Source organism: Homarus americanus, unplaced genomic scaffold, assembly GCF_018991925.1.
Source record: "Homarus americanus isolate GMGI-L3 unplaced genomic scaffold, GMGI_Hamer_2.0 scaffold32583, whole genome shotgun sequence".
In the NCBI taxonomy this organism is placed as follows: domain Eukaryota; kingdom Metazoa; phylum Arthropoda; class Malacostraca; order Decapoda; family Nephropidae; genus Homarus; species Homarus americanus.
The window spans coordinates 3,549,315-3,573,575 of record NW_024713129.1 but is presented as its reverse complement, the minus strand read 5'-3'; the positions used below and the strand labels follow the sequence as shown (position 1 = coordinate 3,573,575).

General features: G+C 37.8%; 1 protein-coding gene across 1 annotated transcript in view; it reads right to left on the bottom strand.

Annotated features, from left to right (window-relative positions):
* The window catches only part of LOC121866255 (DNA repair protein REV1-like), a gene marked incomplete in the record, with an annotated part of 281,011 nt that overhangs the window by 42,450 nt on the left and 214,300 nt on the right, over nucleotides 1–24,261 (bottom strand). Inside the window, 1 exon segment of the mRNA XM_042365872.1 lies at nucleotides 2,585–2,738. Within this exon segment, the coding sequence (XP_042221806.1) occupies nucleotides 2,585–2,738 (154 nt within the window).

The window sequence follows — 24,261 nt, the reverse complement described above, 5'->3', positions numbered from 1 at the left end:
TCAGTAACACTTGATGGGTGCTTGGAAGCCATTTTGAATTGTTAGAGTACAGTATTAAGAGCAAAAACACTTTAACATGCACGAATGCTGTGGAGACCTAACAAAGACTGACGACGCTTGGGGACGCTGTGACGTTCCTCAAGTGAGAGGTAGCGCACCAAGACGAGAGAGCATAGTGCGGCAAGGTGAGAGAGGGTGATGCGCCGTAAAAAGTAGTTCGTGACGACGCTAAAAACGACGTTATATTGAGTCGTCGGGACGTTAACCGAATTATTGGCATCTAAAGAGTAGAGACGTTATAACGAAACAACATTATCGGAGGCAACGTTATGCGAGGACTTACTGTACTAAGATTAGCAAAAAACATGAACAGAAATACTTGAAATGTACGGGAAAAACAAATACTTTGGTCATATAATTAGAGATCAGGGGATAATAATAGAAATATTAATGGGCAGGGTTGAGGGTAGGAGGGCCAGGGGAAGGCAGAGACTGGAAAGGATGAAAAAAAAAAAAAGGTCTCCAGAGAGATACAAAACCTTGGAGGATTGGTTAAAACAGCCTGAAAACGTTTTGAGTGGAGAACTGTGTCTGCCAGCACTCCGATATGAGGACGATACTCTGATTGATTGATAACACCTGTATCAGTTGTTACTGCCTCTGTGTTACCAGCCCAGTCACGCTGCCTCCCCAATGTGACGTCACAGCAGGCACACAGCGCAGCAGCCACACCTGCTTCTGAGTCAGTTTGATGGCTGCCTAGTTGAACTGTGTCACTCACCCACTCTCAGCATTACCCAGAGGATAGTTTGAAGGAAGAAGGAGCTTTTTTTTTTTACATAAAATAATATGTGCTATTGTATTTTATGATGTGCTATACAGTATTGTCTCGATTTATGCGGATTTGGTTTACGCGTTTGGTCATTTACGCGGCACCTTGCCAGATCGACAATTTTTATTTACGCAGTTCATTCCATCATTTACGCGGGAAGCGGCGCGGGCAGGGTGCGCAAAAGGTCACCCAGTCAACAAAACATTACCGAGTTCTTCACCCGCCACCCACCACAGCCAGCCCAAGTCAGTGATAGTGAGGATATGGACTTTGAGGGGTTTGACAAAAAGGCCCTGCAAGCCTCTGTGGTGGATAGTGAAACAAGTGATACAGGTGAGGGCCAATAATCTGCCCTCTGCCTCGGAACCAACCCCCCATCCCCGTGTGCCCAGCCATCTTTTCTACTAACGTAAGTGTTAAAAACCTAATATTATTGATATTTCTCTTAAATATTAATTGTGTGTGCATACCATCATAAAATTAAGATGTTATTTTTACTACAACGTACTATTGTGTCGGAAAAAGTGTAGTTTGGGGGTCGGCCCAGTCTCTATTTCAATTAATCCCATATGTTCTGTTATTTCGTTTATGTGTTTCTCGTTTTACGCGGACCTCCACGGGTTTAATTGACCGCGTAAACCGAGACTATACTGTACCTGAACAGTATATAATTTTTTTGTTTACGATAGCAATTTTTATTCATTTTTGGTGTAGGCAAAATACAGAATAATGAAGGTTAGGTTCAAATTAGGATGATATAATTTAAACTTAGATGGGAGGTTCGAAATTGAGATAATTTGTTTGAATCTGGTATTTCTTCAAATTAGGCAAAGTTCACAATAGCAATAAAAAAAAATGAGGTTCTACTGAAAATTGGTAAAGTTGGGTAATGAGCATAGCAGGATGTCCCCTCTCCACACAACCCCTAAACCAGGTACTGGAGCACTTTTGAACCAGATGCCATAACAAAGGGAGTCCAATGGCTTTAGGGTGATCCAACACAACCAGCTACAGGGAAAACCATCCATGAATGATAAGGCAGTAAATTTGGCAGGAGTATTATACTCTTGATAAGCAAAATATCATAAAAAATAACCTCTTGGAATGTAACCTCAACTGTACAACACTAAACTTAAAGTAACTAGGGCATAGTAGTAATGTGATTGAAATATGATCAAGAACATAATTTACCCTAATTTCATCTGGTTTCTTACCAACAATACATTCTAACTTTGCCTCCTGAATTATTCCCACCAGTTTTATGGTAAAAATATTGTGATAACATCTTGGTTTCTTGCCTTAAATTATTATATCCATTCCATACCGGACTTGAGGAATAGTTAGATATGAAGGGGATAATATAAATTCTCATCAAAGTAATAATATGTCTTTTTTTCTTAATACCACCAGTACTGTTGGGTATAATAAAACACTTGTTGTCTGATGATGAATGTGGAGGTTTTGATGTCAATTAATTTTTAAATATTAAATCATGATGTATTGAGGGTCTGTGGTACAGTTGCGGAAATGTGTTCCTATCCCCCGTGGTAACCCATGTCTCCAAACAGCAACATCACAGTTGTGGTATCACTGTTTATAAATGAATGGGTATTGGTTGTGTAATGACAGACATGATTGGTGGACAGATTTGCTATAGGTCATACAGGTTGGCCGTTTGGATACACAGATTACCAAAGTGAAGAAGAATCAATAAAAAAAGTCTTAGATTTACATAAAAATAAAGGACAATACCTATCCCTTGAAGTCTTTGTTGTTTATCTGGTGATCTTGACATATTTTCAGTTGTTGAGAAAGATAATACTGCTGCTTGTTTTTGGCGTCCCAAATCCGACCGCAGCTCCTCCCTAATATCTTCTGGTAAGGCTTCCAAGAAACTTGAATCCACCTACAAGATCAATCACAACTTATGAGTGTAGTTCAAGAAAAAAATTAAAATATTGTAACATACAAAATTTGTATATTAATTTGATTATGTCTGATGCTTATTTGTTCTAAACATATACAGGTAAACCTCTATTTGCAATCGGGTTACAGTCCAGAAAACCCCATCGTAGGTCAAAATATCATAAATCAGGTTCATTATAACATGGGGCTCAATGGAAAAGGTTACTGGCCACTCGGACACTCATATGTATCACCATAAAAGAATTCCTAGAATGCTACTACTGTAGCACTACAAAACAGTTAAACAACACTCATCACATCATTAAGAACAAGTCTAGTCATCATAACATATCCCCTTCAAGGCTAAGGGGACTGTTAAGGTGGAGTGGAGACATCAAACTGAGTATCACACTGTGACTTTGGGAAGTCTGAAGAGTGGAGACTGGAGGTGTAACCTTCATCCTGGCCTTAAAGATGGTGAGCAAAATGCTTGCCAGACATATTCAAAGTTACACTGGTCACTTCACATTCACAAAAACACGATAATAATGATAGGGACTCAATTTGTTTATGAAAAAAAAAAGCAAGAAATGTTGCGATAGTAGTGTGGTAAGGGATTAGTGAATCTCATGTAACTGAACCGACCTCACCAATGTCAGGTGGAGGTCAGGTCACCCAGTGACAGGGTGGAGGATTAGTGGGTCTCTTGACCTGAAGATGTTCTGAATAAAGAGAAAACTAAGTAGCAAATATATTAATGGCTTACAAAAAAGTTTATAAAATTTTATTGACATCTGCTCTATTTGTGTTGAAGAAATGAATTTATAACCAATGCATATATGGATATACAGTATAGTCTCGGTTTACGCGGTCAATTGAACCCACAGAGGTCCACGTAAAACGAGAAACGCGTAAACGAAATAACAGAACATATGGGATTAATTGAAATAGAGACTGGGCCGACCCCCAAACTACTCTTTTTCTGACACAATATGTACGTTGTAGTAAAAATAACATCTTAATTTTATGATGGTATGCACACACAATTAATATTTAAGAGAAATACAGTCATGCGCCGGTTAATGTCCATTCAAATAATGGGACATAGCGAATGTAAGTGGCCTTAGAGCGGGCGCAGTCACGTTGGCATCCGTCTGCATCGCGTAGACATTATGTTATTTTATTAGCTTTTCTAACCTCTGCGTTTCATTAGCTGTGAACTTTTTTTTTTTTTTTTTTTTATTGGGAACCCCCCTACATCCTTGTGTAAGGTGAAGCGCAGAAGCGTTTACAGCGCCCAACAGGGAAGCATGCTAAGTTCATGCTTGCCTTTATATCTTGTAAGACAGCGAATAATTTGAATATAAATGTCATATATTTTGCACAAGAGATAAAAATTAATCACCTGTATCACATTACAGTAGTGATTAGAGTAAGAGTGTATATATACGTATATAGTATTCCACATAAACGTAAGTATGAATACAAAGTTTATGTGATGATCGGACAACATCCATTTCGGTTTTACGTTAGTAGAAGAGATGGCTGGGCACAGGGGGATGGGGGGTTTGGTAAAGAGGCAAAGGGCAGATTATTGGCCCTCACCTATATCACTTGTATCACCTGTATCACTATCCACCACAGAGGATTGCAGGGCCTCTTTGTCAAACCCCTCAAAGTCCATATCCTCACTGTCACTATCACTGACTTGGGCTGGCTGTGGTGGGTGGCGTGTGAAGAACTCGGGAATGTTTTGTTGACTGGGCAACCTAGCGCGCACCCTGCCCGTGCTGCTTCCCGCGTAAATGATGGAATGTACCGCATAACTAATAATTGCCGGTCTGGCCAGGTGCCGCGTAAATGACCAACAGCGTAAAGGAATTCCGCGTAAATCGAGACAATACTGTACATTCCTGATGGCATTATTTTTTACCCATGAGCAGGGTGTTCCTAGAGTATTTGGCACCCGGGGCCGACCTATCCACTGGCACCCCCTTCCTTCCAGAGATGAATAAATATACAGTAAAAGTAAAATACACAATTGTCTCTAGAGTACTGGGCACCCAGGGCAGGGCATTCCTTTGCCCCCTTACTCTTCCTGTACTGAGACGCATGATAAAAAAAATAGTAATACTTTTAAGGAATTTTGGATTATTCATAGTAAATATTATAAATGTTTTAGTTTCCTTCTATTAATATGGAAAATTATTATTTTTTTTTACTAAAGTATAATGCAGCCTACATCAAGTGTAATATTCGTAAATAAAAAGCAGGTTTGTAAATGTGGATGATATTTAGGAAATCTACAGTATATATAAACAAATGTATTTCCTAATTTCAAAAAAATTTACACGATACAACAAAGCACATACAAGTACAGGTAATTCAAATATACAAAGTACAGAAACCATACTGAATATAACTACAAGTTACACATTAAATAAAGTATTACACAATGAGACGGGCGCAGCCTTCTTCAACTCACTTTTATCAGAAACTTGACCAATAGCACTAGATTGTTCTAAAAACATAGGAAACCATGAAATACAAGCGGTATACTTTCATCTAACGCAAAAAAAAATATATATATTAGTTTTACAGCCTCATCGTTCGTGACTCAGCTTCAGCAAACTTCCCAATTATTTCATCAAAATTAACTGTCTTGGCACATTCATTTTCGATAGAAATCATAGCTAGGCTGTTCAATCTTGCCTGAGTCATGCTAGAACAAAGATAATTCTTGATGAGTTTCAGTTTAGAGAAACTTCTTTCACATGATGCAACAGACACACATATTGTTAAAAAGAATCTCAGGCACAATGATAAGTTTGGCAAGGTTTAACAAAAGTCTCATTTGACAATAAACTTCAGGAACTGCAAGACTGTCCATTTATTTGCTTCTTCAGGTGTGATTTTGGCAGCCTCCATGTGTCTGCGAAGTGGCATAATTTCATCCATGACATCCTCATCAGAAATTTCATTAAAAATCTTGGTCATGCTTGAATTTGAAATACTCCCCTGAAGTTGTTCTTCTTTTGCAGAAAGCAAGTAGCTTGGCTGAATAGCTGCAAATATTGACAAGATGTTATCCATGGCCTCTGAACGAGCATCCAATTCTAGACTAAATCGATCTAAGCATTCAAACATTGATTTCCTCATTTCCTCTTGCATTGTCAGTCCAGCATCCCTAGCCATTTCTTCTGGCATCATTTTCTTACGTCTTATCCTCCCTCTTGTTTCCATGGAGATGCCCATTTCTTCACATTGTGTAGTTGCATATTGAATCGCTCTCTCCACAATTTCATTCCGCTGACCTCGAAGAAACAATTTCAAACCATTGAGCTTTACAGTGCACTTTTCAAGACTTATTCCTTCTGTTTGCAAATACTTCTGTGTGAGATTCACCTCATCCAGTACATCACACCAAAAAGAAAGATACCCGGTAACCCAAAAAATAAAAATCACATACAGCTTTAAGCAAAACTTCAGCTGATCCTCTTGTGTAAACATTTTCTCTTTGATCCATCAATGCTTCCAGGGCTATGATCAGCTTCGCAAATTGTTTCTTGAGAGGCTTTATGGCTTCATGATGTGCACTCCATCTAGTCCGTTAAAGTCTTTTAACTGTCAGGTTCATATTTTCTTTCAGTACTTCCCATCGGTGAGTTGAAAGTGAAAAAAAAGCAATAAAGTTTCTCTACAGTTCCAAAGAATGCTACACATAAAGGATTGGTTCCAAAAGAGTGTACCCCACAAAGGTTCAAGGAATGATTGGCTCAAGGCAAAAACAAAACCTTTGGATTTATTTCTTTGATTTTCTTCTGAACACCTCCATGAATACCAGCCATAGTTGCAACATTATCATACCCTTGACTGCGGCAAAAGTTAATGTCCAGTCCATCACTCTCCAAATTACTCAGGATATCCTTTGTGAGCTCACTTGCAGTTTTTCCAGCAATAGGAAAGAAACCCAAGAAAGATTCCCTTACTTCAACAGAATCACCTTCAATATGAACATATCTAATCACTTCGGACATATGATACTGTATGAGAAATATCAGGTGTACTGTCAAAAAGAATTCCAAAATACTTGGCCTTCTTGATGTCAGCCAAAATTTTTTCCTTAACATTATTTCCTAGAAGACAGATGAATTCATTCTGAATATTTGGTGACAAATAAGAGTGAGCTCTTATTTGACTGAGATGAAATAGCATGCTTAACATCCAAAAGATGTTCTTTCAAAACAGGATCATAGTTTGATAGTAACTCCACCAGTTCCAGGAAATTGCCTTTGTTTATTTGAAAATGAGATGGATGAAGGGGCAATTAAACTGAATGACGAAATTTTTGCACTGATAACTCGTAAGTAGTACTTAGATTTTGTCAAAAAAAAGAAAGGCTACAGAGGACAGATATCTATTTATTTATGAGCCTCATGGCACCCCCCTCTGGCTGTCACCCGGGGCGGACCGCCCCCCCCCTTAGTACGCCACTGCCCATGAGATATATGTGTGTTTGTATATACAGTAATATCTCCGTTACACGGAATCCCTCTCAACCGAAACACTCCAATAGTCGGAACTGAAATTTGCTCAGAATTTTTCGGGAAAATTCTCTCAATTTCGGGTTTGAGAACAAATTCCGAGGTTGAAAATCAGGAGCATTTTCTGAAAATTAAAAACAAATCTGTCGAATAGGTCAAAATTTCTATTTCCTTGTCTGGGAGCATATGTCGATTATGAAATAATGCCCAATTACCGGAAAATCTAGGAAAACGGCGAGAAAATCACTCCAAAACTTTCTTCTCAGGGCCTGGGGACAAAGGTTTCCTGTGTAATGATAAATTGGACCATGTTTAGCCGCATCTGCACATGGTTGGTGAGTGGGTGGGAAGACCAACCGCCTGGATAACACTGGATTTTCTGCTCTGTGTCTATTAATAATTAATTACTGTGCAAATATAAATATTTAATTAAATTTAAATACAATACTAAAAAAGGCATAATAATACGGTAATAAATCAATGTAATTCTGAGCTGAGCTAACGAAGCAAACGGTGAGGTGGTTAGGTGACAGAGTCAGGTGGTTAGGTGACATGCCAAGACACTTACACAGCACACACATTAACAGCACTACGAAACCGTTGTCATAAAACATTTTACATTATAATTTCTATTTTAAAATTAATTGATACATGATGGCTCGATTTGGCTACTTTTGCACTTAAACAACTGTTCCATGAATTAACCAGGGCTTATGGAGACGCATTATACACTAGTGAAGTCACGAAGCTTTGCAACTGCAATCAAAACTGCTGAGCAATCGCATAAATTATCACAACTTGTATTCAAATGATTTTATTTTATTTTATTAAATTTTTTTTTTTTTTTACACGGGGAATAGCCCACCCGGGCACAGGTCATCTACCCACATCGGGGCCTGGGGGACGAAAAAATAAGAATAAAACTAAACTAAAAAATAGAAAAGGAAAAGCTTTATTAATCTACACCACGAAGATGCCGGAAAACCAGCTTTTTGAAGTGAGACAGATTGTATGAGTATGGAAACACAGAAGAAGGCAGAGCATTCCACAGTTTGGCTGTGTGAGGAAAGAAGGATGTACTATAACGGGTTATTCTAGTGTGACCGACATCCACAGAGAAACGGTGGGCACCACGGGCAAGACGTGTGTTACGAGCCCATGGCCTTGCCGGCAGTACACAGGAAGCCAAATCCACTGAACATTGCCCGTTAAATTACCTGTAAAAGAGAGAGAGTGAAGCAACACTGCGGCGAAGAGAAAGGGAAGAAAGCTTGTCAACCCTATCTAACAGTAGGACAGAAGAAGAGCCACTCCAGATATGAGAGCAGTACTTCAAGTTAGGATGAATGAATCCCGTATATACTTGAAGCAACTGCTCAGGAGTGAAGTAGCTACAACATCTGTTCAGCATTCCCAACTTTCGGGAGGCAGCTTTAGCAATGTTGAGGATGTGTGGCTTCCATGACATATTAGAGGAAATGGTGAGGCCTAGCATATCTATTATAGAATTTGGCAGAATGGTAGCATCCTGAAATGTGATTGGTGGTTAGCATGCTAACTAGCCCGCCCAAAACTAGTCTTAACAAGAGCTCTTTAACATTCTACAAATCATAAATCAGATATGTATACAACAAATAGATATGCATAAAATCTATAATCTTATGTTAAACTTACAGAATTTTTCGTAATATTCTAAACCACATTTTTGTTTATTAAATAACAAACCATCTCTGTAATATCAGTAATACCATCACCCTAAATTCTGATAAACAGTTACATTCCATAATGTAATGATATAATGTATGGGACTTTACATAGCCACACAGTTAACAAGGAATGCCATCAGTTCCTTCAATATATTGCCAATAATATTTGTATCCAAGGCGTAGTCTCATCACAAATGTATCATACTTAACCGAAGCCTTACCATAAGTAGAACTTGTAGAATTCAAAACTCGAACATAATGTTTCAAACTACTACCACCGTTATTAAAAAATTTCTGAATATTGTCCATTTCCCATTGCTGTCGGATTTTTACCATTCCAGATTTTATTCTTTTAATACCCAAAATACTATCGTATTCCACAATTTCTTTGCCACACCCTTGTTTAGCCAAATCATCAGCAACCTCATTCATATAAATACCACAATGGGATGGAATCCACATAAAACTAACATCATATCCAAGTGATTTTATGTCCTGAATACACTTCTAACATTTTAAAAATAAATCATCATCAAGAGGCACTTTAGAATTTAGAGCAACAGAGCTCTTTGACTGTCAACAAACCCCAAAACTCTTTTTTTCCTCACAAAGGCATACTTAAGTCCCACATACTATATTGTATAAAGTTCAGCAGTGGTGCTGGAACTTCCATCCCCAATTCTCTTGGATATTCTTTCTTCAACACTAATACCACATTCAAAAAATTCCCTAATAACAATGCCACATCCGGCCCGATTCCCATTAACTGAACCGTCACAGTACATATGAATAACATTTTCCTTATGGTACACAGATATTTTCTCAAGGAATATTTGCCGTAGCTCAAAAGGATTACATTCTTTTTTTTTAAACTCTAGTTTATCAATTCTTACACATACACTCTCCATGAACCAAGGTTTCAAATAAACTTTGTTTGGCAAGGCACACAAAAATCTACAATATTATATTCAAACAACATCTGACAAAGTTTTTTAGTATAAGTATTCATCTTAAAATTACAAGTAATTGCATTAGAAAATTTATCAACAGCAGACTTCAGATACCCATCACCACGCCTAATAAGCCTTAGAGTAGAAATGACAGTCAACTCCCTAATTCTGTGTATTATGCTCGGGACATTTAGCTCCATCCTCATAATCTCTATTCTTGTTGTCCTTGGACAATCAAGCACAATCCTCATTGCTTCATTCTGAATAAGGTCTAATGGCCTAAGATCTTTTCCTGAGTAAGAAGCTAGAACTGGAGCTGAATAATCAATGATACTCCTAACTGTACTTAAGTACAGTACATACATCTTAAAACTGGTATACCAACACCATTTGCTCTATTTGACAAAACTTTCAGAGGTTTCAGCCTCGCTGTACATATATTTTTGACATAAGTAATTTGATCCTTAACATTATTATTTATACCCACAAACATTCCCAGATATTTGTAACTGGATACTTTTTGCAATTTTATTCCATTTAGCCAAAATTCTTTTCCATTTACTGCCCTTGACTGAAATGTGGTTTTATTTTCATTAATGACCAGTCCCAAGGAGAGACAAAGATACTGCAGCTGATCAATGACCCTAGACATATCTTCCTCATTCTTACATTGGATCAGAATGTCATCAGCATTAATGATTACTTGGGACTCGCCCTGGAATTTGTAATTAGCTATTCTGTCCATAAGAATATTAAAAAGCATAGGGGTAAGAAAGCCACCTTGTGGGGTACCCAACCCTAGACTTTTTTCTTGATTCATGACCTTGAAACTAGACACCCGCTTTTCTGTTAGTTAAGTAACCTGTAATCCACATCAATAATTTCCTTTTTATACCTTTACTTACAAGACTTTCTAAGATCACTTCCTTATTTGCCTTATCAAAGGCACCTTTAAGGTCTACAAACAGTCTACAGTTGACATTATCATTACTAAGACATATAATCACACAATCTGTAGTGCTTTTACCTTTTAAAAATCCAAACAAATTACTAGACAAGAGACCATTTGCTCCATCATTTTAGATAGACAAGATGTTGATATGAGTCTATAATAATTATTGCCCTTAGGCACAGGAACAATGAGTGTCATTTTCCATTTCACTGGCAGTCTGCCATTTTCATATGACAAATTAAAGAGATCTAGAATTGGGTTGTCCTCCATACTTATAAGATAATTGATAACATCATAAGTTAGACCATCCCTGCCAGGAGCACTAGACTTCCCTTTCTTAACAGCATTCAGAATTTCATCCTTAGTAAAAGGAACACAGGTTTCTTCACTTACAGTATTCACCAACTTTCGCCTCATAGATCTTGAATTCTTCAAGCAAATCTGAACATTACTTGGGAGACACTCATAATTAGATGCATACGCCCACTTACTCATCAGTTCATTAGCTTTGGCGTTTGGATTGGGATGAACATTAAATTTCTTCTTGACTCCTCTTACCCTATTCACACCATCCCAAAACTGATTCACCGATTTTGATTGAGCAATCTCTCTCAAAATACCACTCCAATACATACTTCTGGCTTTTTTATTTAACTCTGTTGTACACTCTGCCACTTCAATCAGAGTTTCCCGTTTTTTTTCATTGCTAGGATCTTTACTCCACTTACTATGACATTTCCTCAGTAACTTATTCCACCCCTTAACAATCTTATCATTATAATACCTAGGTTTAGGTTTTGTGGCATTTCCATACTGTTTTCTTGGCTTATTCAAAATGGAATCAATCACTCCTAAAAAATCATCATAAAATATGTTTTCATCTTTAATTCCAAGCTTTTTGTACTCTTTATACCACTCACCAACTTTTGCTACAAATTCACGATGTTGGCCTACTGTTATTGTACAGTATACCTTTCCCTGTTGTTAACAGAAAATTTTTTGTTCAAATGAAGCTTCACTTTAATTGCAAAGTGATCACTCAAAAGCGTATCCACAATATCCAAATTTGCATGCACATCTAACATATTAAAAAGTATTGCATAATCAAGTCTACCCCCTTTAACATGTGTCGGCTCACCAGCTCCAAGGACTCTAGCATCTTCTATAGAGTCTAAGATATTTTTCAGAACCATTCCATTGTGATTTTGAGAACCTCAAGATTGATGTGCCTAGCATTCAAATCACAAATTAGTAAACAATCATCAGCAAAAATAATGTCCGGCAGATCATCAACTGTCAATGAATCAGCATGCACATAAGCATTAATAATGAACAGTGTAGCATCTTGAAGCGTAATACTAACACACAAATATTCGGTACCGTTTATTTTTAGAGCGGAATGAAAAGATGCTGGAATATCATCTTTGATATAAGTCGTCAAACCTCTACAATTTACAGTCAAATCAGCTGGTAATTCAAAACTTTGATAACCTCTTAGTTGCAAAGATATTCTGTTTGTCCCAACCTCTTGCAAAGCTATGACATTAATACTACTAGAATGAACCTATGCAGGAAGATCCGTTAACCTTTTTTTTCAAACTATTAACATTCCAGGAAATTAAGCTGACATTATGATCCATTAGAATAAATTTCTCCCCTCATATTCTTCACCGAAATAAGAACATTCTTTTTGACGTCGTCCCTTGGATTTTCCATATACTACTGTATTCCAAAACAGAGTCAAGAATGTTTGTCAGGTCACCAAGCATTTCCATGTTTACTACATTCTCTTTAGAAACCGAACCAACTCTATTTCCTAACTGACTATGATTACTATTTTGCTCTAGATTGCTATCCACAATATTTGATTCCATCTCTACCAATGTTTCATTTTCTTTTGAACTCTCTTTATTAACAAGAGCAACATCACTATATAGCACAAGATTCACCAAGCATTTCTTGATATCCAATACTGCTTGTTTGAGCTCATCAATCTCCTTATGGAGTTCTACTAGAATGTTAGGGGCTGTAAGGTTGTTGTTCTCGTTACCTATGTCCTTCTGTGCTGCTGCATTACGTATTTCCATACGCTTTTCCCACACATTTACAGCACTTGATGTCCCTGCAACATCGCTCCTTACAGCGTTACCTTTATCCTCTTGATTAGTGGGCTGAGCTCATGATTGCAATTGCTGAACTTTCGTTTTTTAGGACACCCACGAGCTGGCATTGTGAGTCCCCCACAATTACAGCATTTTGGTGTAATTTTCTCCTTTGCCTTAATTTTATCTCCACATACCTTAGATTCATGCATTTTTCCACTGAATCTACACCGAAAATCATTATGGCATTTCCACGCCATGTGCCCCCACTTGCAGCACTTATAGCATATGACTGGAAATTCATTGTAGACAGCAACCCTCTTATATCCCACACATCTCACAAAGACCTTCTCTGGCGCTGGACCTTTGATTAGCACAATTAGCTGCGGCTTAGGTACTAGTACTCCATCAATTTTAATTACTGTACACGTCTCTTGGCCCCCAAAAAATCTATCGTCAGCCAACACATCCTCGGGGTCAAGGTAAACAGGATAATCAAAAAGAATGATCTTCGTACATTTCCCAATGGACTCCACAGGCTTTTCCATCACTACATTCTCAAAACCTTCTGTAGTTAGATCTCTAACTGCTTCCTCATCCTTCACAGTAATATAAGGAATATGTTTACCTTCTTTAAAGAGCACTTGATACCCTTGATGGCGCTTAGCGAGTCTAACTGACCACTTTACCTTATCATGAAAATCCATGCCATTATTCTTGGGGAAGTAAAGGCGTGGCCTCCTTGATGAGTTGTTGCCATCTAAATCATCAATGGGGTTTACACTCGTTGTACTGATCATAGTTGAAGATTGACTCACACCATCAATTTTCTTTCACTTATCCACCAAGTGGGAAATATTATCTTCACTGCTTGTACCATCTCTATTCCTTCTTTTATTCTTCTTTTTGCTATTAACAACTTTAAACGGCTCTTCTTCACATTCACTCTCCAAATCCGACAACAGTCCTTCAGCAGTACCCTGGGCTACATTGCTGTGTCTTCTGTGTCCACCACCCAATTCCGTCATTTTAATAAGTGACCTGCTCGTTGAAGCTCTTCCGTCAGCCATGACAGTACGTGTCCAGCCAGGGAAGTGTAGGAGAGCGACCTGCACGTCCGTCCAGTACAGGCAGCGTTCAGGAAGTCAGGTTCTCACACTTACTGTGTGGATTGTATGTACTGTACACTGTAATCACAGTTTTCATTTTAACAGTATTCTTGGCTGATTGTGTCCTGGTACAGTAATGTACAGGTATCATTCATTTAACGATTGGGATGCATTCCTGAAAAACCGACTATTAAGGAAAATGATCGCTGGTAAGTACTGTAGACTGTATATACAGTCCAGTAGTAGTGTACAGTGGTCCCTCGGTTAATGAGCACAATCAGTTCTAAAGGTTGCTCGTTAACCGAAAAACTCGTTAACCGAAACCATTGTTCCAATGGGTTTTGGGGAAATTGGTTCCAGCTTACCAAAAATTGCCTAAATTCAACAAAAAGAGTAGAAAAGTACACTTACTTTTAGGTGTGTATGTAGAAGGCTCCTGGATGATGATGATGATGTTGATGGGAGTTAGAATGGGGGTGGAAGAGAAGGGAGAAGAGAAGGCATTGGGGAGGAAGAGAAGTCACCCCATGGCGCCATTTCACCCATAAATTTTAGTTCTTTTGGCGTAATTCAAGATTATTTTCTTTAAATCAACACTGCACTGCATTATATATTGTCAATATGTAAAATAAATTTCAAAATGACCAATAATTTGCTTGAAAACACAGAAAAAAAAGCATTTAGTTGAAGAGAGTCTCAAGCAAGATGTTACCTCCACTGAAAAGAGAGAGAGAGACTAACGCCTGTTTGGTGTGTTGCCAGGCTGGATGGCGTGCCAGAAACTAGTTTCTTTACCTTCAATTACCTATGTTCAATAATTGTTAAAATGACTAAAAAAATTAATATTAAACTTTTAAAATTATTGAATACAGTTGTACCCCACTTAACGCGGTCAATAGAACCCAGAGGGTCCCGTGTTAAGTGAAATCCGCGTTAAGTGAACAACAGAACATATGGGATTAATTCCAATAGAAACCGGCCCGACCCCCAAACTCCACTTTTTGAAGACACATAGCTATGTTGTAGTAAAAATAACATCTTAATTTTATGATGGTACATGCACACAATTAATACTTAAGAGAAATAGAGAAATACAGTCGCCAAGTTAATGTCCATTCAAATAATGGACTCAACTCCCTCCCCCTCTCACACTACACTGCCGGCTCTTCCCTCCCTGAGAAATTTTTGGGGGAAAACCACTATATTTTAATAAATAATACCTCAAACTAAAGTTAGGATAATACAATTGACATTGCTGGATTCCTTGTAAGACCAGGAATATTTTGAATATAAATGTCATATATTTTGCACAAAAGATAACATAGTTACTCAGAAAAAATTTGTTATCTAAAATTTGTATGTCTAATGCAAAATATATGATGTTTATATTCAAAATGATCACCAAATTATAAGAATTCCAGCAATGTAAATTATATTCTGGTCGGGAAATTTGTATGAATTTTATGAGCTAAAACAAATATCTTCAGTTAATAAAAAAAAAAATAATCTTCACGACACTATCTGTCAATCAAAGTACCCCACCTTGCCTCCCCCCTCTTCCAACGCGGGGTCAGTCCCAACCCTCCCCCCCACCCCCCACCAATCATCCCTTCAAGAGAAGAGTGGGTGAAAAATTTAGATTTTAACATTTTGTATTAAATAATACCTCAGATTAAAGTTAGGATAATATAATTGACATTGCTGGATTCCTTGTAAGACCAGGAATATTTTGAATATAAACGTCATATATTTTGCACAAAAGATAACATACTTACTCAGATTAAACATTTTATCTAAAAATTTTATGTCTAATGCAAAATATATGATGTTTATATTCAAAATGATCATCAAATTATAAGAATTCCAGCAATGTAAATTATATTCTGACCGGGTAATTTGTATGAATTTTATGAGCTAAAACAAATATCTTCAGTTAATAAAAAAAAAAAATATTCTTCACGGGGTAACAGATGGTCGGTCGGTCCCTCCCTCCCCCCCACCCCCCACCAACCGTCCCAAGGAGATGTGTGGGAAAACCAGAATACTTAACTTTTTTGTAATAAATAATACCTCAAACTAAAGTTAGGATAATATAATTGACATTGCTGGATTCCTTGTAAGACCAGGAATATTTTGAATATAAATGTCATATATTTTGCACAAAAGATAACATAGTTACTCTGAGAAAAATTTTTATCTAAAATTTGTATGTCTAATGCAAAATATATGATGTTTATATTCAAAATGATCACCAAATTATAAGAATTCCAGCAATGTAAATTATATTCTGGCCGGGTAATTTGTATGAATTTTATGAGCTAAAACAGGCAGTCAGGCAGGGTGGCGGGTGGGGCAAATCTAAAAATAGCGTCTCGAGCCGGACACTCACCGCGTATATGTGGAAAAAATCCGTGTTAAGTGAAAGTTCAGCTCTGGCGAGGCACCGCGTATATGATAAAACGCGTTAAGTGAAACCGCGTTAGGCAGGGTAATACTGTACTGTAAACTTCTTGATATTTACTAAAATGGTAAGGAATCTAAGCCCTAGAACCGATTACTGTATTGGCGGACTAATACTACAGCTGGTGGACCGCCAAATGCAAGCGAAAACATGTTGAGGTCGGCTCGTAAGAAACTCGTTAATCGAGGGATTGCTCGTTAACCTACAGTAAGTAAAGAATCTTATGGAAGGTAACTCATTAACGGAAATTTTGTTAACCGAGGCGATCGTTAACCGAGGGACCACTGTACATTATTTTGTGTATTTACAATAACCAGTAATATCCTCGTTAGCCATAACAATTGGAGAAGAGCTCGTCCAGAGATGAAAGATTTCTGAGTCACCAGACAACTCTCTCAAACTCGGAATAACTCCCACATCCCCGGAATTTTTCCGGGTACTGGGAAAAGTTTCCCAGAGTATAAACTATGCATCTAGCATGGACATACAGTAAAGCCTAGAATAATGACGGTAATGTATCCTCCAATATTGCAGTGCAAGGTGAATCATCGTATCTCGAATCATTAATTACCATTAAAATAAAGCAATAATAATGAGATGTGTTCCCAAGTGTGACCTTTTCATATCTTTTGTGTGGCTTTTTACCCTCTTTTCCCCCAAAACAATACAATTAATGAAAAATGCAAACTATATTCTTTAAATAATGTTTCTGAATGCACCTTATACAATAAAAATTAATAATAAGTCATGTGCTGGTTAACGTCCAACTGAACAACGTCCGATCGCATATACGTCCATGACCCCCCCCCCAAAAAAAACACTTCCGTGACGCCTGCTGAACCACCACTGCACGACCCCCTGACGGAGACACAATGATCCTCCCCATACTGGCCAGATATTGTGTGTTAAAGGAATATGCTTCCTTCCTTAGGCTTTTTTTTAAGCATTTGCCTCCAGGTGTAATGTTAACCTACATCTATTGAGGATAAAATCTTTCACCTACAAATTGACAATAACACATTTGCTGTAATCAGACATATCTAGTTGCCTCAACAATTGCAACCCCAGTTGCAATTGGGGTTGCAATTTCAAATTCTGTGGCATTAGTAAGGAATAACGAAGTCTCTGGTGCACTCTAAAATTAAGAGAGAAAGCGGAGGACTCAGGAGTCCTGAAGCGAGAGAAAACGGACTCGTATGATGGGGGACCAAATAAAAAAGCATAGCTACATGTTTTGTGGGCTACAGTTTTGAGCGTACCCTTTTTATCACTTTGTAATAAACCTAGCCATGCCTATGTGTGTTTATGATATTTGCCATAACATTATATATATATATATATATAGTGGGTTTAAATGGTCGTAAAATGGGAAACTTGTGGTTGGGTCTTGGGTGCCTAAAACCAATTAGAATGAATCCCATAGGTTCTGTACTTTCGTTATCACGCACTCGGAGGGGCCCCAATTAGGCGTGATAACCAAGGGATAACTGCACTGTACTGTATATACTTGTGACACTGGCCAGTTGCTTCTGGTGTTATGGTACAGGGGTACCTAGTGACAGCACTAGGATCCCGCTTCCTCTATCAAGGAATAACCAACTGAAATTGAAATTGAAAAAAAAAACATTCAAATAATGGGACGTAGCAAACCTAAATGGCCCTAGAGCGGGCGCAGTCAAGTTTGCGCCACGTATGCATCGCGTATTCTTATAGATTGTGCTACCAGGCGTACAATGATACAGTATAGTAACTATATATCCATATGTCTATTGCAAAAATAGCTTGTTTATACAGGTATTCAAATAAATCACTATCTTACAAGAATCCCAGCAATATAAGTTATATTCACCCAGGTCGTTTGGGTGGCAAATTATGAGAAGAGCTTAGTCACTCTTAAGTACAGTGAACCCTCACTTTACGCGGTTAATTCAACCCACGGCGGCCCGAGTAAAGTGAGAAACGCGTCAAGTGAACAACATAACATATGGGATTAATTGAAATAGAGACCGGGGCGACCCCCAAACTCCACATTTTCAGACACAATACCTACGTTGTAGTAAAAATAACTTCTTAATTTTATGATGGTATGCACACACAATTAATAAATAAGAGAAATATCAATAATATTAGGTTTTTTAACACTTACATTTGTAGAAAAGATGGCTGGGCACACGGGGATGGGGGGTTGGTTCCGAGGCAGAGGGCAGATTATTGGCCCTCACCTGTATCACTTATATCAATTGTATCACTATCCACCACAGAGGCTTGCAGGGCCTCTTTGTCAAACCCCTCAAAGTCCATATAAGTCCATATCCTCACTATCATTATCACTATCACTGACTTGGGCCAGCTGTGGTGGGTGGCGGGTGAAGAACTCGGTAATGTTTTGATGACTGGGTAACCTTGTGCGCACCCTGCTCGCGCCGCTCTCCGCGTAAAAGGGTACACACACCACGGAAAGTGAGCATTCCGGTTTCGGCAGGGTACCGCGTAACGTGGAAACGCCGCGTAACGTGGAAACGCGTAAAGTGGGACCACGTAAAGCGAGGAATAAACATGCAGGCCTTCAGCGCCAACAGTCAAATTATATCTCAAATAAATAAACAAACACCAGACACTCTGTCACCTCACCTCCCGCCCCCTGCTCCCCCCCCCTCTTCCCACGCTCGCTGGCTACCTCCCTCCTCGTGTTCTCAGACAAAAGATTGGTGATTTCTTTATGTTTATTTTATATAATATCTCAGACTAAAGTTAGGATAATATAATTTGCATTGCTGAAATCCTTGCAAGACAGGGATTCATTTGAATATAAACGTCATATATTTTGCTCGAGATAAAAATTGTAGTACATTAGTGTACAATACTGTAGTACATTTTATAATACAGTACAGTTGTACCCCACTTAACGCGGTCAATTGAACCCAGAGGGTCCCGCGTTAAGTGAAATCCGCGTTAAGTGAACAACAGAACATATGGGATTAATTCCAATAGAAACCGGCCCGACCCCCAAACTCCACTTTTTGAAGGCACATACCTATGTTGTAGTAAAAATAACATCTTAATTTTATGATGGTACATGCACACAATTAATACTTAAGAGAAATAGAGAAATACAGTCACCAAGTTAATGTCCATTCAAATAATGGACTCAACTACCTCCCCCTCTCACACTACACTGCCTGCTCTTCCCTCTCAGAGAAATTTTTGGGGGAAAACCACTAAATTTTAATAAATAATACCTCAAACTAAAGTTAGGATAATACAATTGACATTGCTGGATTCCTTGTAAGACCAGGAATATTTTGAATATAAATGTCATATATTTTGCACAAAAGATAACATAGTTACCTAGAGAAAAATTTTTATCTAAAATTTGTATGTTTAATGCAAAATATATGATGTTTATATTCAAAATGATCACCAAATTATAAGAATTCCAGCAATGTAAATTATATTCTGACCGGGTAATTTGTATGAATTTTATGAGCTAAAACAAATATCTTCAGTTAATAAAAAAAAAAATAATCTTCACAACACTATCTGTCAATCAAAGTACCCCACCTTGCCTCCCCCCCTCTTCCAACCGCGCGGTCAGTCCCAACCCTCCCCCCCACCCCCCACCAATCCTCCCTTCCAGGGTTTTTAACATTTAGTATTAAATAATACCTCAGATTAAAGTTAGGATAATATAATTGACATTGCTGGATTCCTTGTAAGACCAGGAATATTTTGAATATAAATGTCATATATTTTGCACAAAAGATAACATAGTTAATTTGAGAAAAAATTTTATCTAAAATTTGTATGTCTAATGCAAAAATATGATGTTTATATTCAAAATGATCATCAAATTATAAGAATTCCAGCAATGTAAATTATATTCAGACCGGATAATTTGTATGAATTTTATGAGCTAAAACAAATATCTTCAGTTAATAAAAAAAAAAAATAATTCTTCACTGGGTAACAGATGGTCGGTCGGTCCCTCCCTCCCCCCCACCCCCCACCAACCGTCCCAAGGAGATGTGTGGGATAACCACTAAATTTTAATAAATAATACCTCAAACTAAAGTTAGGATAATATAATTGACATTGCTGGATTCCTTGTAAGACCAGGAATATTTTGAATATAAATGTCATATATTTTGCACAAAAGATAACATAGTTAATTTGAGAAAAATTTTTATCTAAAATTTGTATGTCTAATGCAAAAATATGATGTTTATATTCAAAATGATCATCAAATTATAAGAATTCCAGCAATGTAAATTATATTCTGGCCGGGTAATTTGTATGAATTTTATGAGCTAAAACAGGCAGTCAGGCAGGGTGGGGCAAATCTAAAAATAGCGTCTCGAGCCGGACACTCACCGCGTATATGTGGAAAAAATCCGTGTTAAGTGAAAGTTCAGCTCTGGCGAGGCACCGCGTATATGATAAAACGCGTTAAGTGAAACCGCGTTAGGCGGGGTAATACTGTATAAAGTTTTTCAACTGTATTTTTGGGTAGAATTACATAAATTTCTTCATTTACTTTCAACCATTTACATGCACACACCATACTAAAAGAAACGTAAAAGAAATAAATGACCTTAGTGCAAAGCTGGAGTGTACATGTACTACTTTGATTATGGTACTAAAATTTTTATGTCTAGTGCAAATTATAGCATGTTTATATTCAAATTAATTTATATTCAAATTAATTTCACTGGCTTTTTATAAGAGAGAAGCTTAGTCACTTAAGAACTGATAAATATACACGCGTTAGACCTGGGCCTGTGCCAACTGTCAAACCGCTCCCCTCCCCCCCACACCCCCTCGCTCGCACGCTCCCTCCCTCCCTCTCCCCCATCTGCCCAGCGTTGCTGGAATCCTTGTAAAACAGTGAATAATTTGAATATAAATGTCATGTATTTTGCACAAGAGATAAAAATTAATCACCTGTATCACATTACAGTAGTGATTTAAGAGTAAAAGTGTATATGTTCGTATGTATTAGTCCACATACACATAAGCATAAAGACAAAGTTTATGTGATGATCAGACAACGTCCATTTCGGTTAACGTCACGTTTCCAAGAATGTATCTAGGACGTTAACCGGCGCATGATTATTATCACACAAGAGGAGATGGGACGCCATTGTTTTCGTTAGTGTTTACAGCCGACAGTCCGGGACGATAGTTCTACACAAGAAAATTAAGAAAACAAGACCCTGGTTGTAGCTGTAGTAAAATTAATGTAAAAAATTAATATACTGTATATGTTTTAAGTAATGTTATTTAATGTTAATAAATGGAACAATAGAAGTAGCTAACCACTAATGGCAAAGAATAAAAAAGAGATGGATTGGGAACGCCTACATATACGTGCGCATTTAAGGATACCGCGTCATTTATCTTTTTAAGAATATGTACAAAAGATTCATTATTGTTATTACAGTGGTCCCTTGGTATACGAATAGTTCGAATAACGAAATTTCGGTTAACGAATTATCTCCCATAAGGATCTTCAATTCGGTTAACGAACATAACTTCGATCAACAAAATCCTTACGAACAACATATTTTGTTGTGAGCATCAGCTGATCAGCTGATGGGCTAGTCTGCCAATTCAGTAATCTGTTCTATGTTTACATTTGTTTCCAGTGGAGTAAATATCAAGAAAGCTGTGCTCTTCAATATTTTTTCATTTTTTACATTAAAATTACAGTACAGTGACCCCTCGGTTAACGAACTCAATCCGTTCCAGAAGGTCGTTCGTTAACCGAAAAGTTCGTTAACCGAAACCATTATTTCAATGGGTTTTTGGGTAATTGGTTCCAGCTCACCGAAAATTTCCTAAATTCAACAAAAATGGTAGAAAAGTTCACTTACTTTGAGGTGTGTATGTAGAAGGCTCCTGGATGATGATGATGATGATGGGAATTAGAATGGGGGTGGAGGAGAAGGAAGAAGAAAAGGAATTGGGGTGGAAGAGAAGTCACCCCATGGCACCATTTCATCCATAAAATTTTAGTTCTCTTGGTGTATTTCAAGATTATTTTCTTTAAATCAACAATGCACTGTATTATATATTGTCAATATGTAAAATATATTTCAAAATGACCAATAATTTGTTTGGAAACGCAGAAAAAAGCGTTTAGTTGAAGAGAGTCTCAAGCAAGATGTTACCTCCACTGAAAACAGAGAAAGACTAACGCCTGTCTGGTGTGTTAACAGGCTGGATGGCACGCCAGAAACTAGTTTCTTTACCTTCATTTATGTTCAATAATTGTTAAAATTACTAAAAAAGTTAATATTAAACTTTTAAAATTATTGAATAGTATAAACTTCTTGATATTTATTAAAATAGTAAGGAATTTAAGCCCAAGAACTGATTAATGTATTGGTGGGCTGATACTAAAGCTGGTTGCCCGGTCAGTGCAAGTGAAAACATGTTGAGGTCGGTTCGTAAGAAATTCATTAACCGAATTTTTGTTCGTTAACCGAATTGAAGATCCTTATGGAAGGCAGTTGTAATAGGCCCCTGTCTCATCAACAGAACGTATTATATAAATGGGTCAATACATCTGATATTATATTCAGATTCACCACCCTGTAACTTTCCACTGTCTATGAGTAAGACATGAGATGGACACGTGAGCGGGCAACTCACCCAAGAGGGCGAGACCCATAGCTCAGCATTTCTGTAAGCACGCACTGCGATGCCCTTAAGCTTCAGTAGCTCACCTTAACTCATATCGTAAGGACGTGACCTAACGTTTATTATACATAAACGCCGTCCCCTTCTCATTCACTCCTAGACAGTGAGACTTACGGTTGATATACACTCAGGAATTATATATACAACCTTTTATAATAAAACAAAGGAACTACCGTTTGGGTTTCATTACTTAAAACCCAAATATAAATATGTGTGAACGGACTGGTTAATTGGACAAGCAGCCGATTCATATAGGTGGCAAGCGGTGTGTACGGATTCTTCAAACTGGTAGTCGTATCATCCGTCTGTGTTTTGTGAAAAACAAGAAACCACACAGCAGTGACGCGTTACATAATCCGAGTGTTTAAAACTATATCCCGTATTGAGACGATATTTAGTGAGCGCTCCTTATCTCTGTCACATACAAATACGTGCAGAATTCGTAATATACATATATTACAGCCTGTTGGTACATATCCAGATTGAGCCGGTTGAGACAAACTCCACTCAGCATTCCCTAGACATTACAGTGTTGAAGAACAGTTTCGTAGCCTGGACTTCAATTGGTATTTCACTAACAGCTGGGCAGTATTGTTGTGTCGTCAGCACGAATTACGAAGTTCCGGTGTCATCATACAGATCTCCATATATACGTGGACTGTGAAGACTTGGCACACGGCAGTTTCGCCAGCGACCCAGCAACGACCAGTGTGATAACAAATCATCAGCAGTTTTCTGATCGCCGGAGGAGGAACTCACCTATAGTTCAAGTGGACTCGTCTCTCACCAAAGCAGAAGCGTCTTCTCGTTGCCAAGGAAACCAGCAGCAGCGCACGCATCCTAGGAAGAGGCCCCGCCCACACTCCACCCACCACTCGACTCAGAACTTTTGAAGGATCACATTTTCTAAACAGACGTACTACTCTGTATAAATAGGTATTTAAATTACATAATTCTACACACATGAACACATTCGAGAGATATCTTCACACCGATAG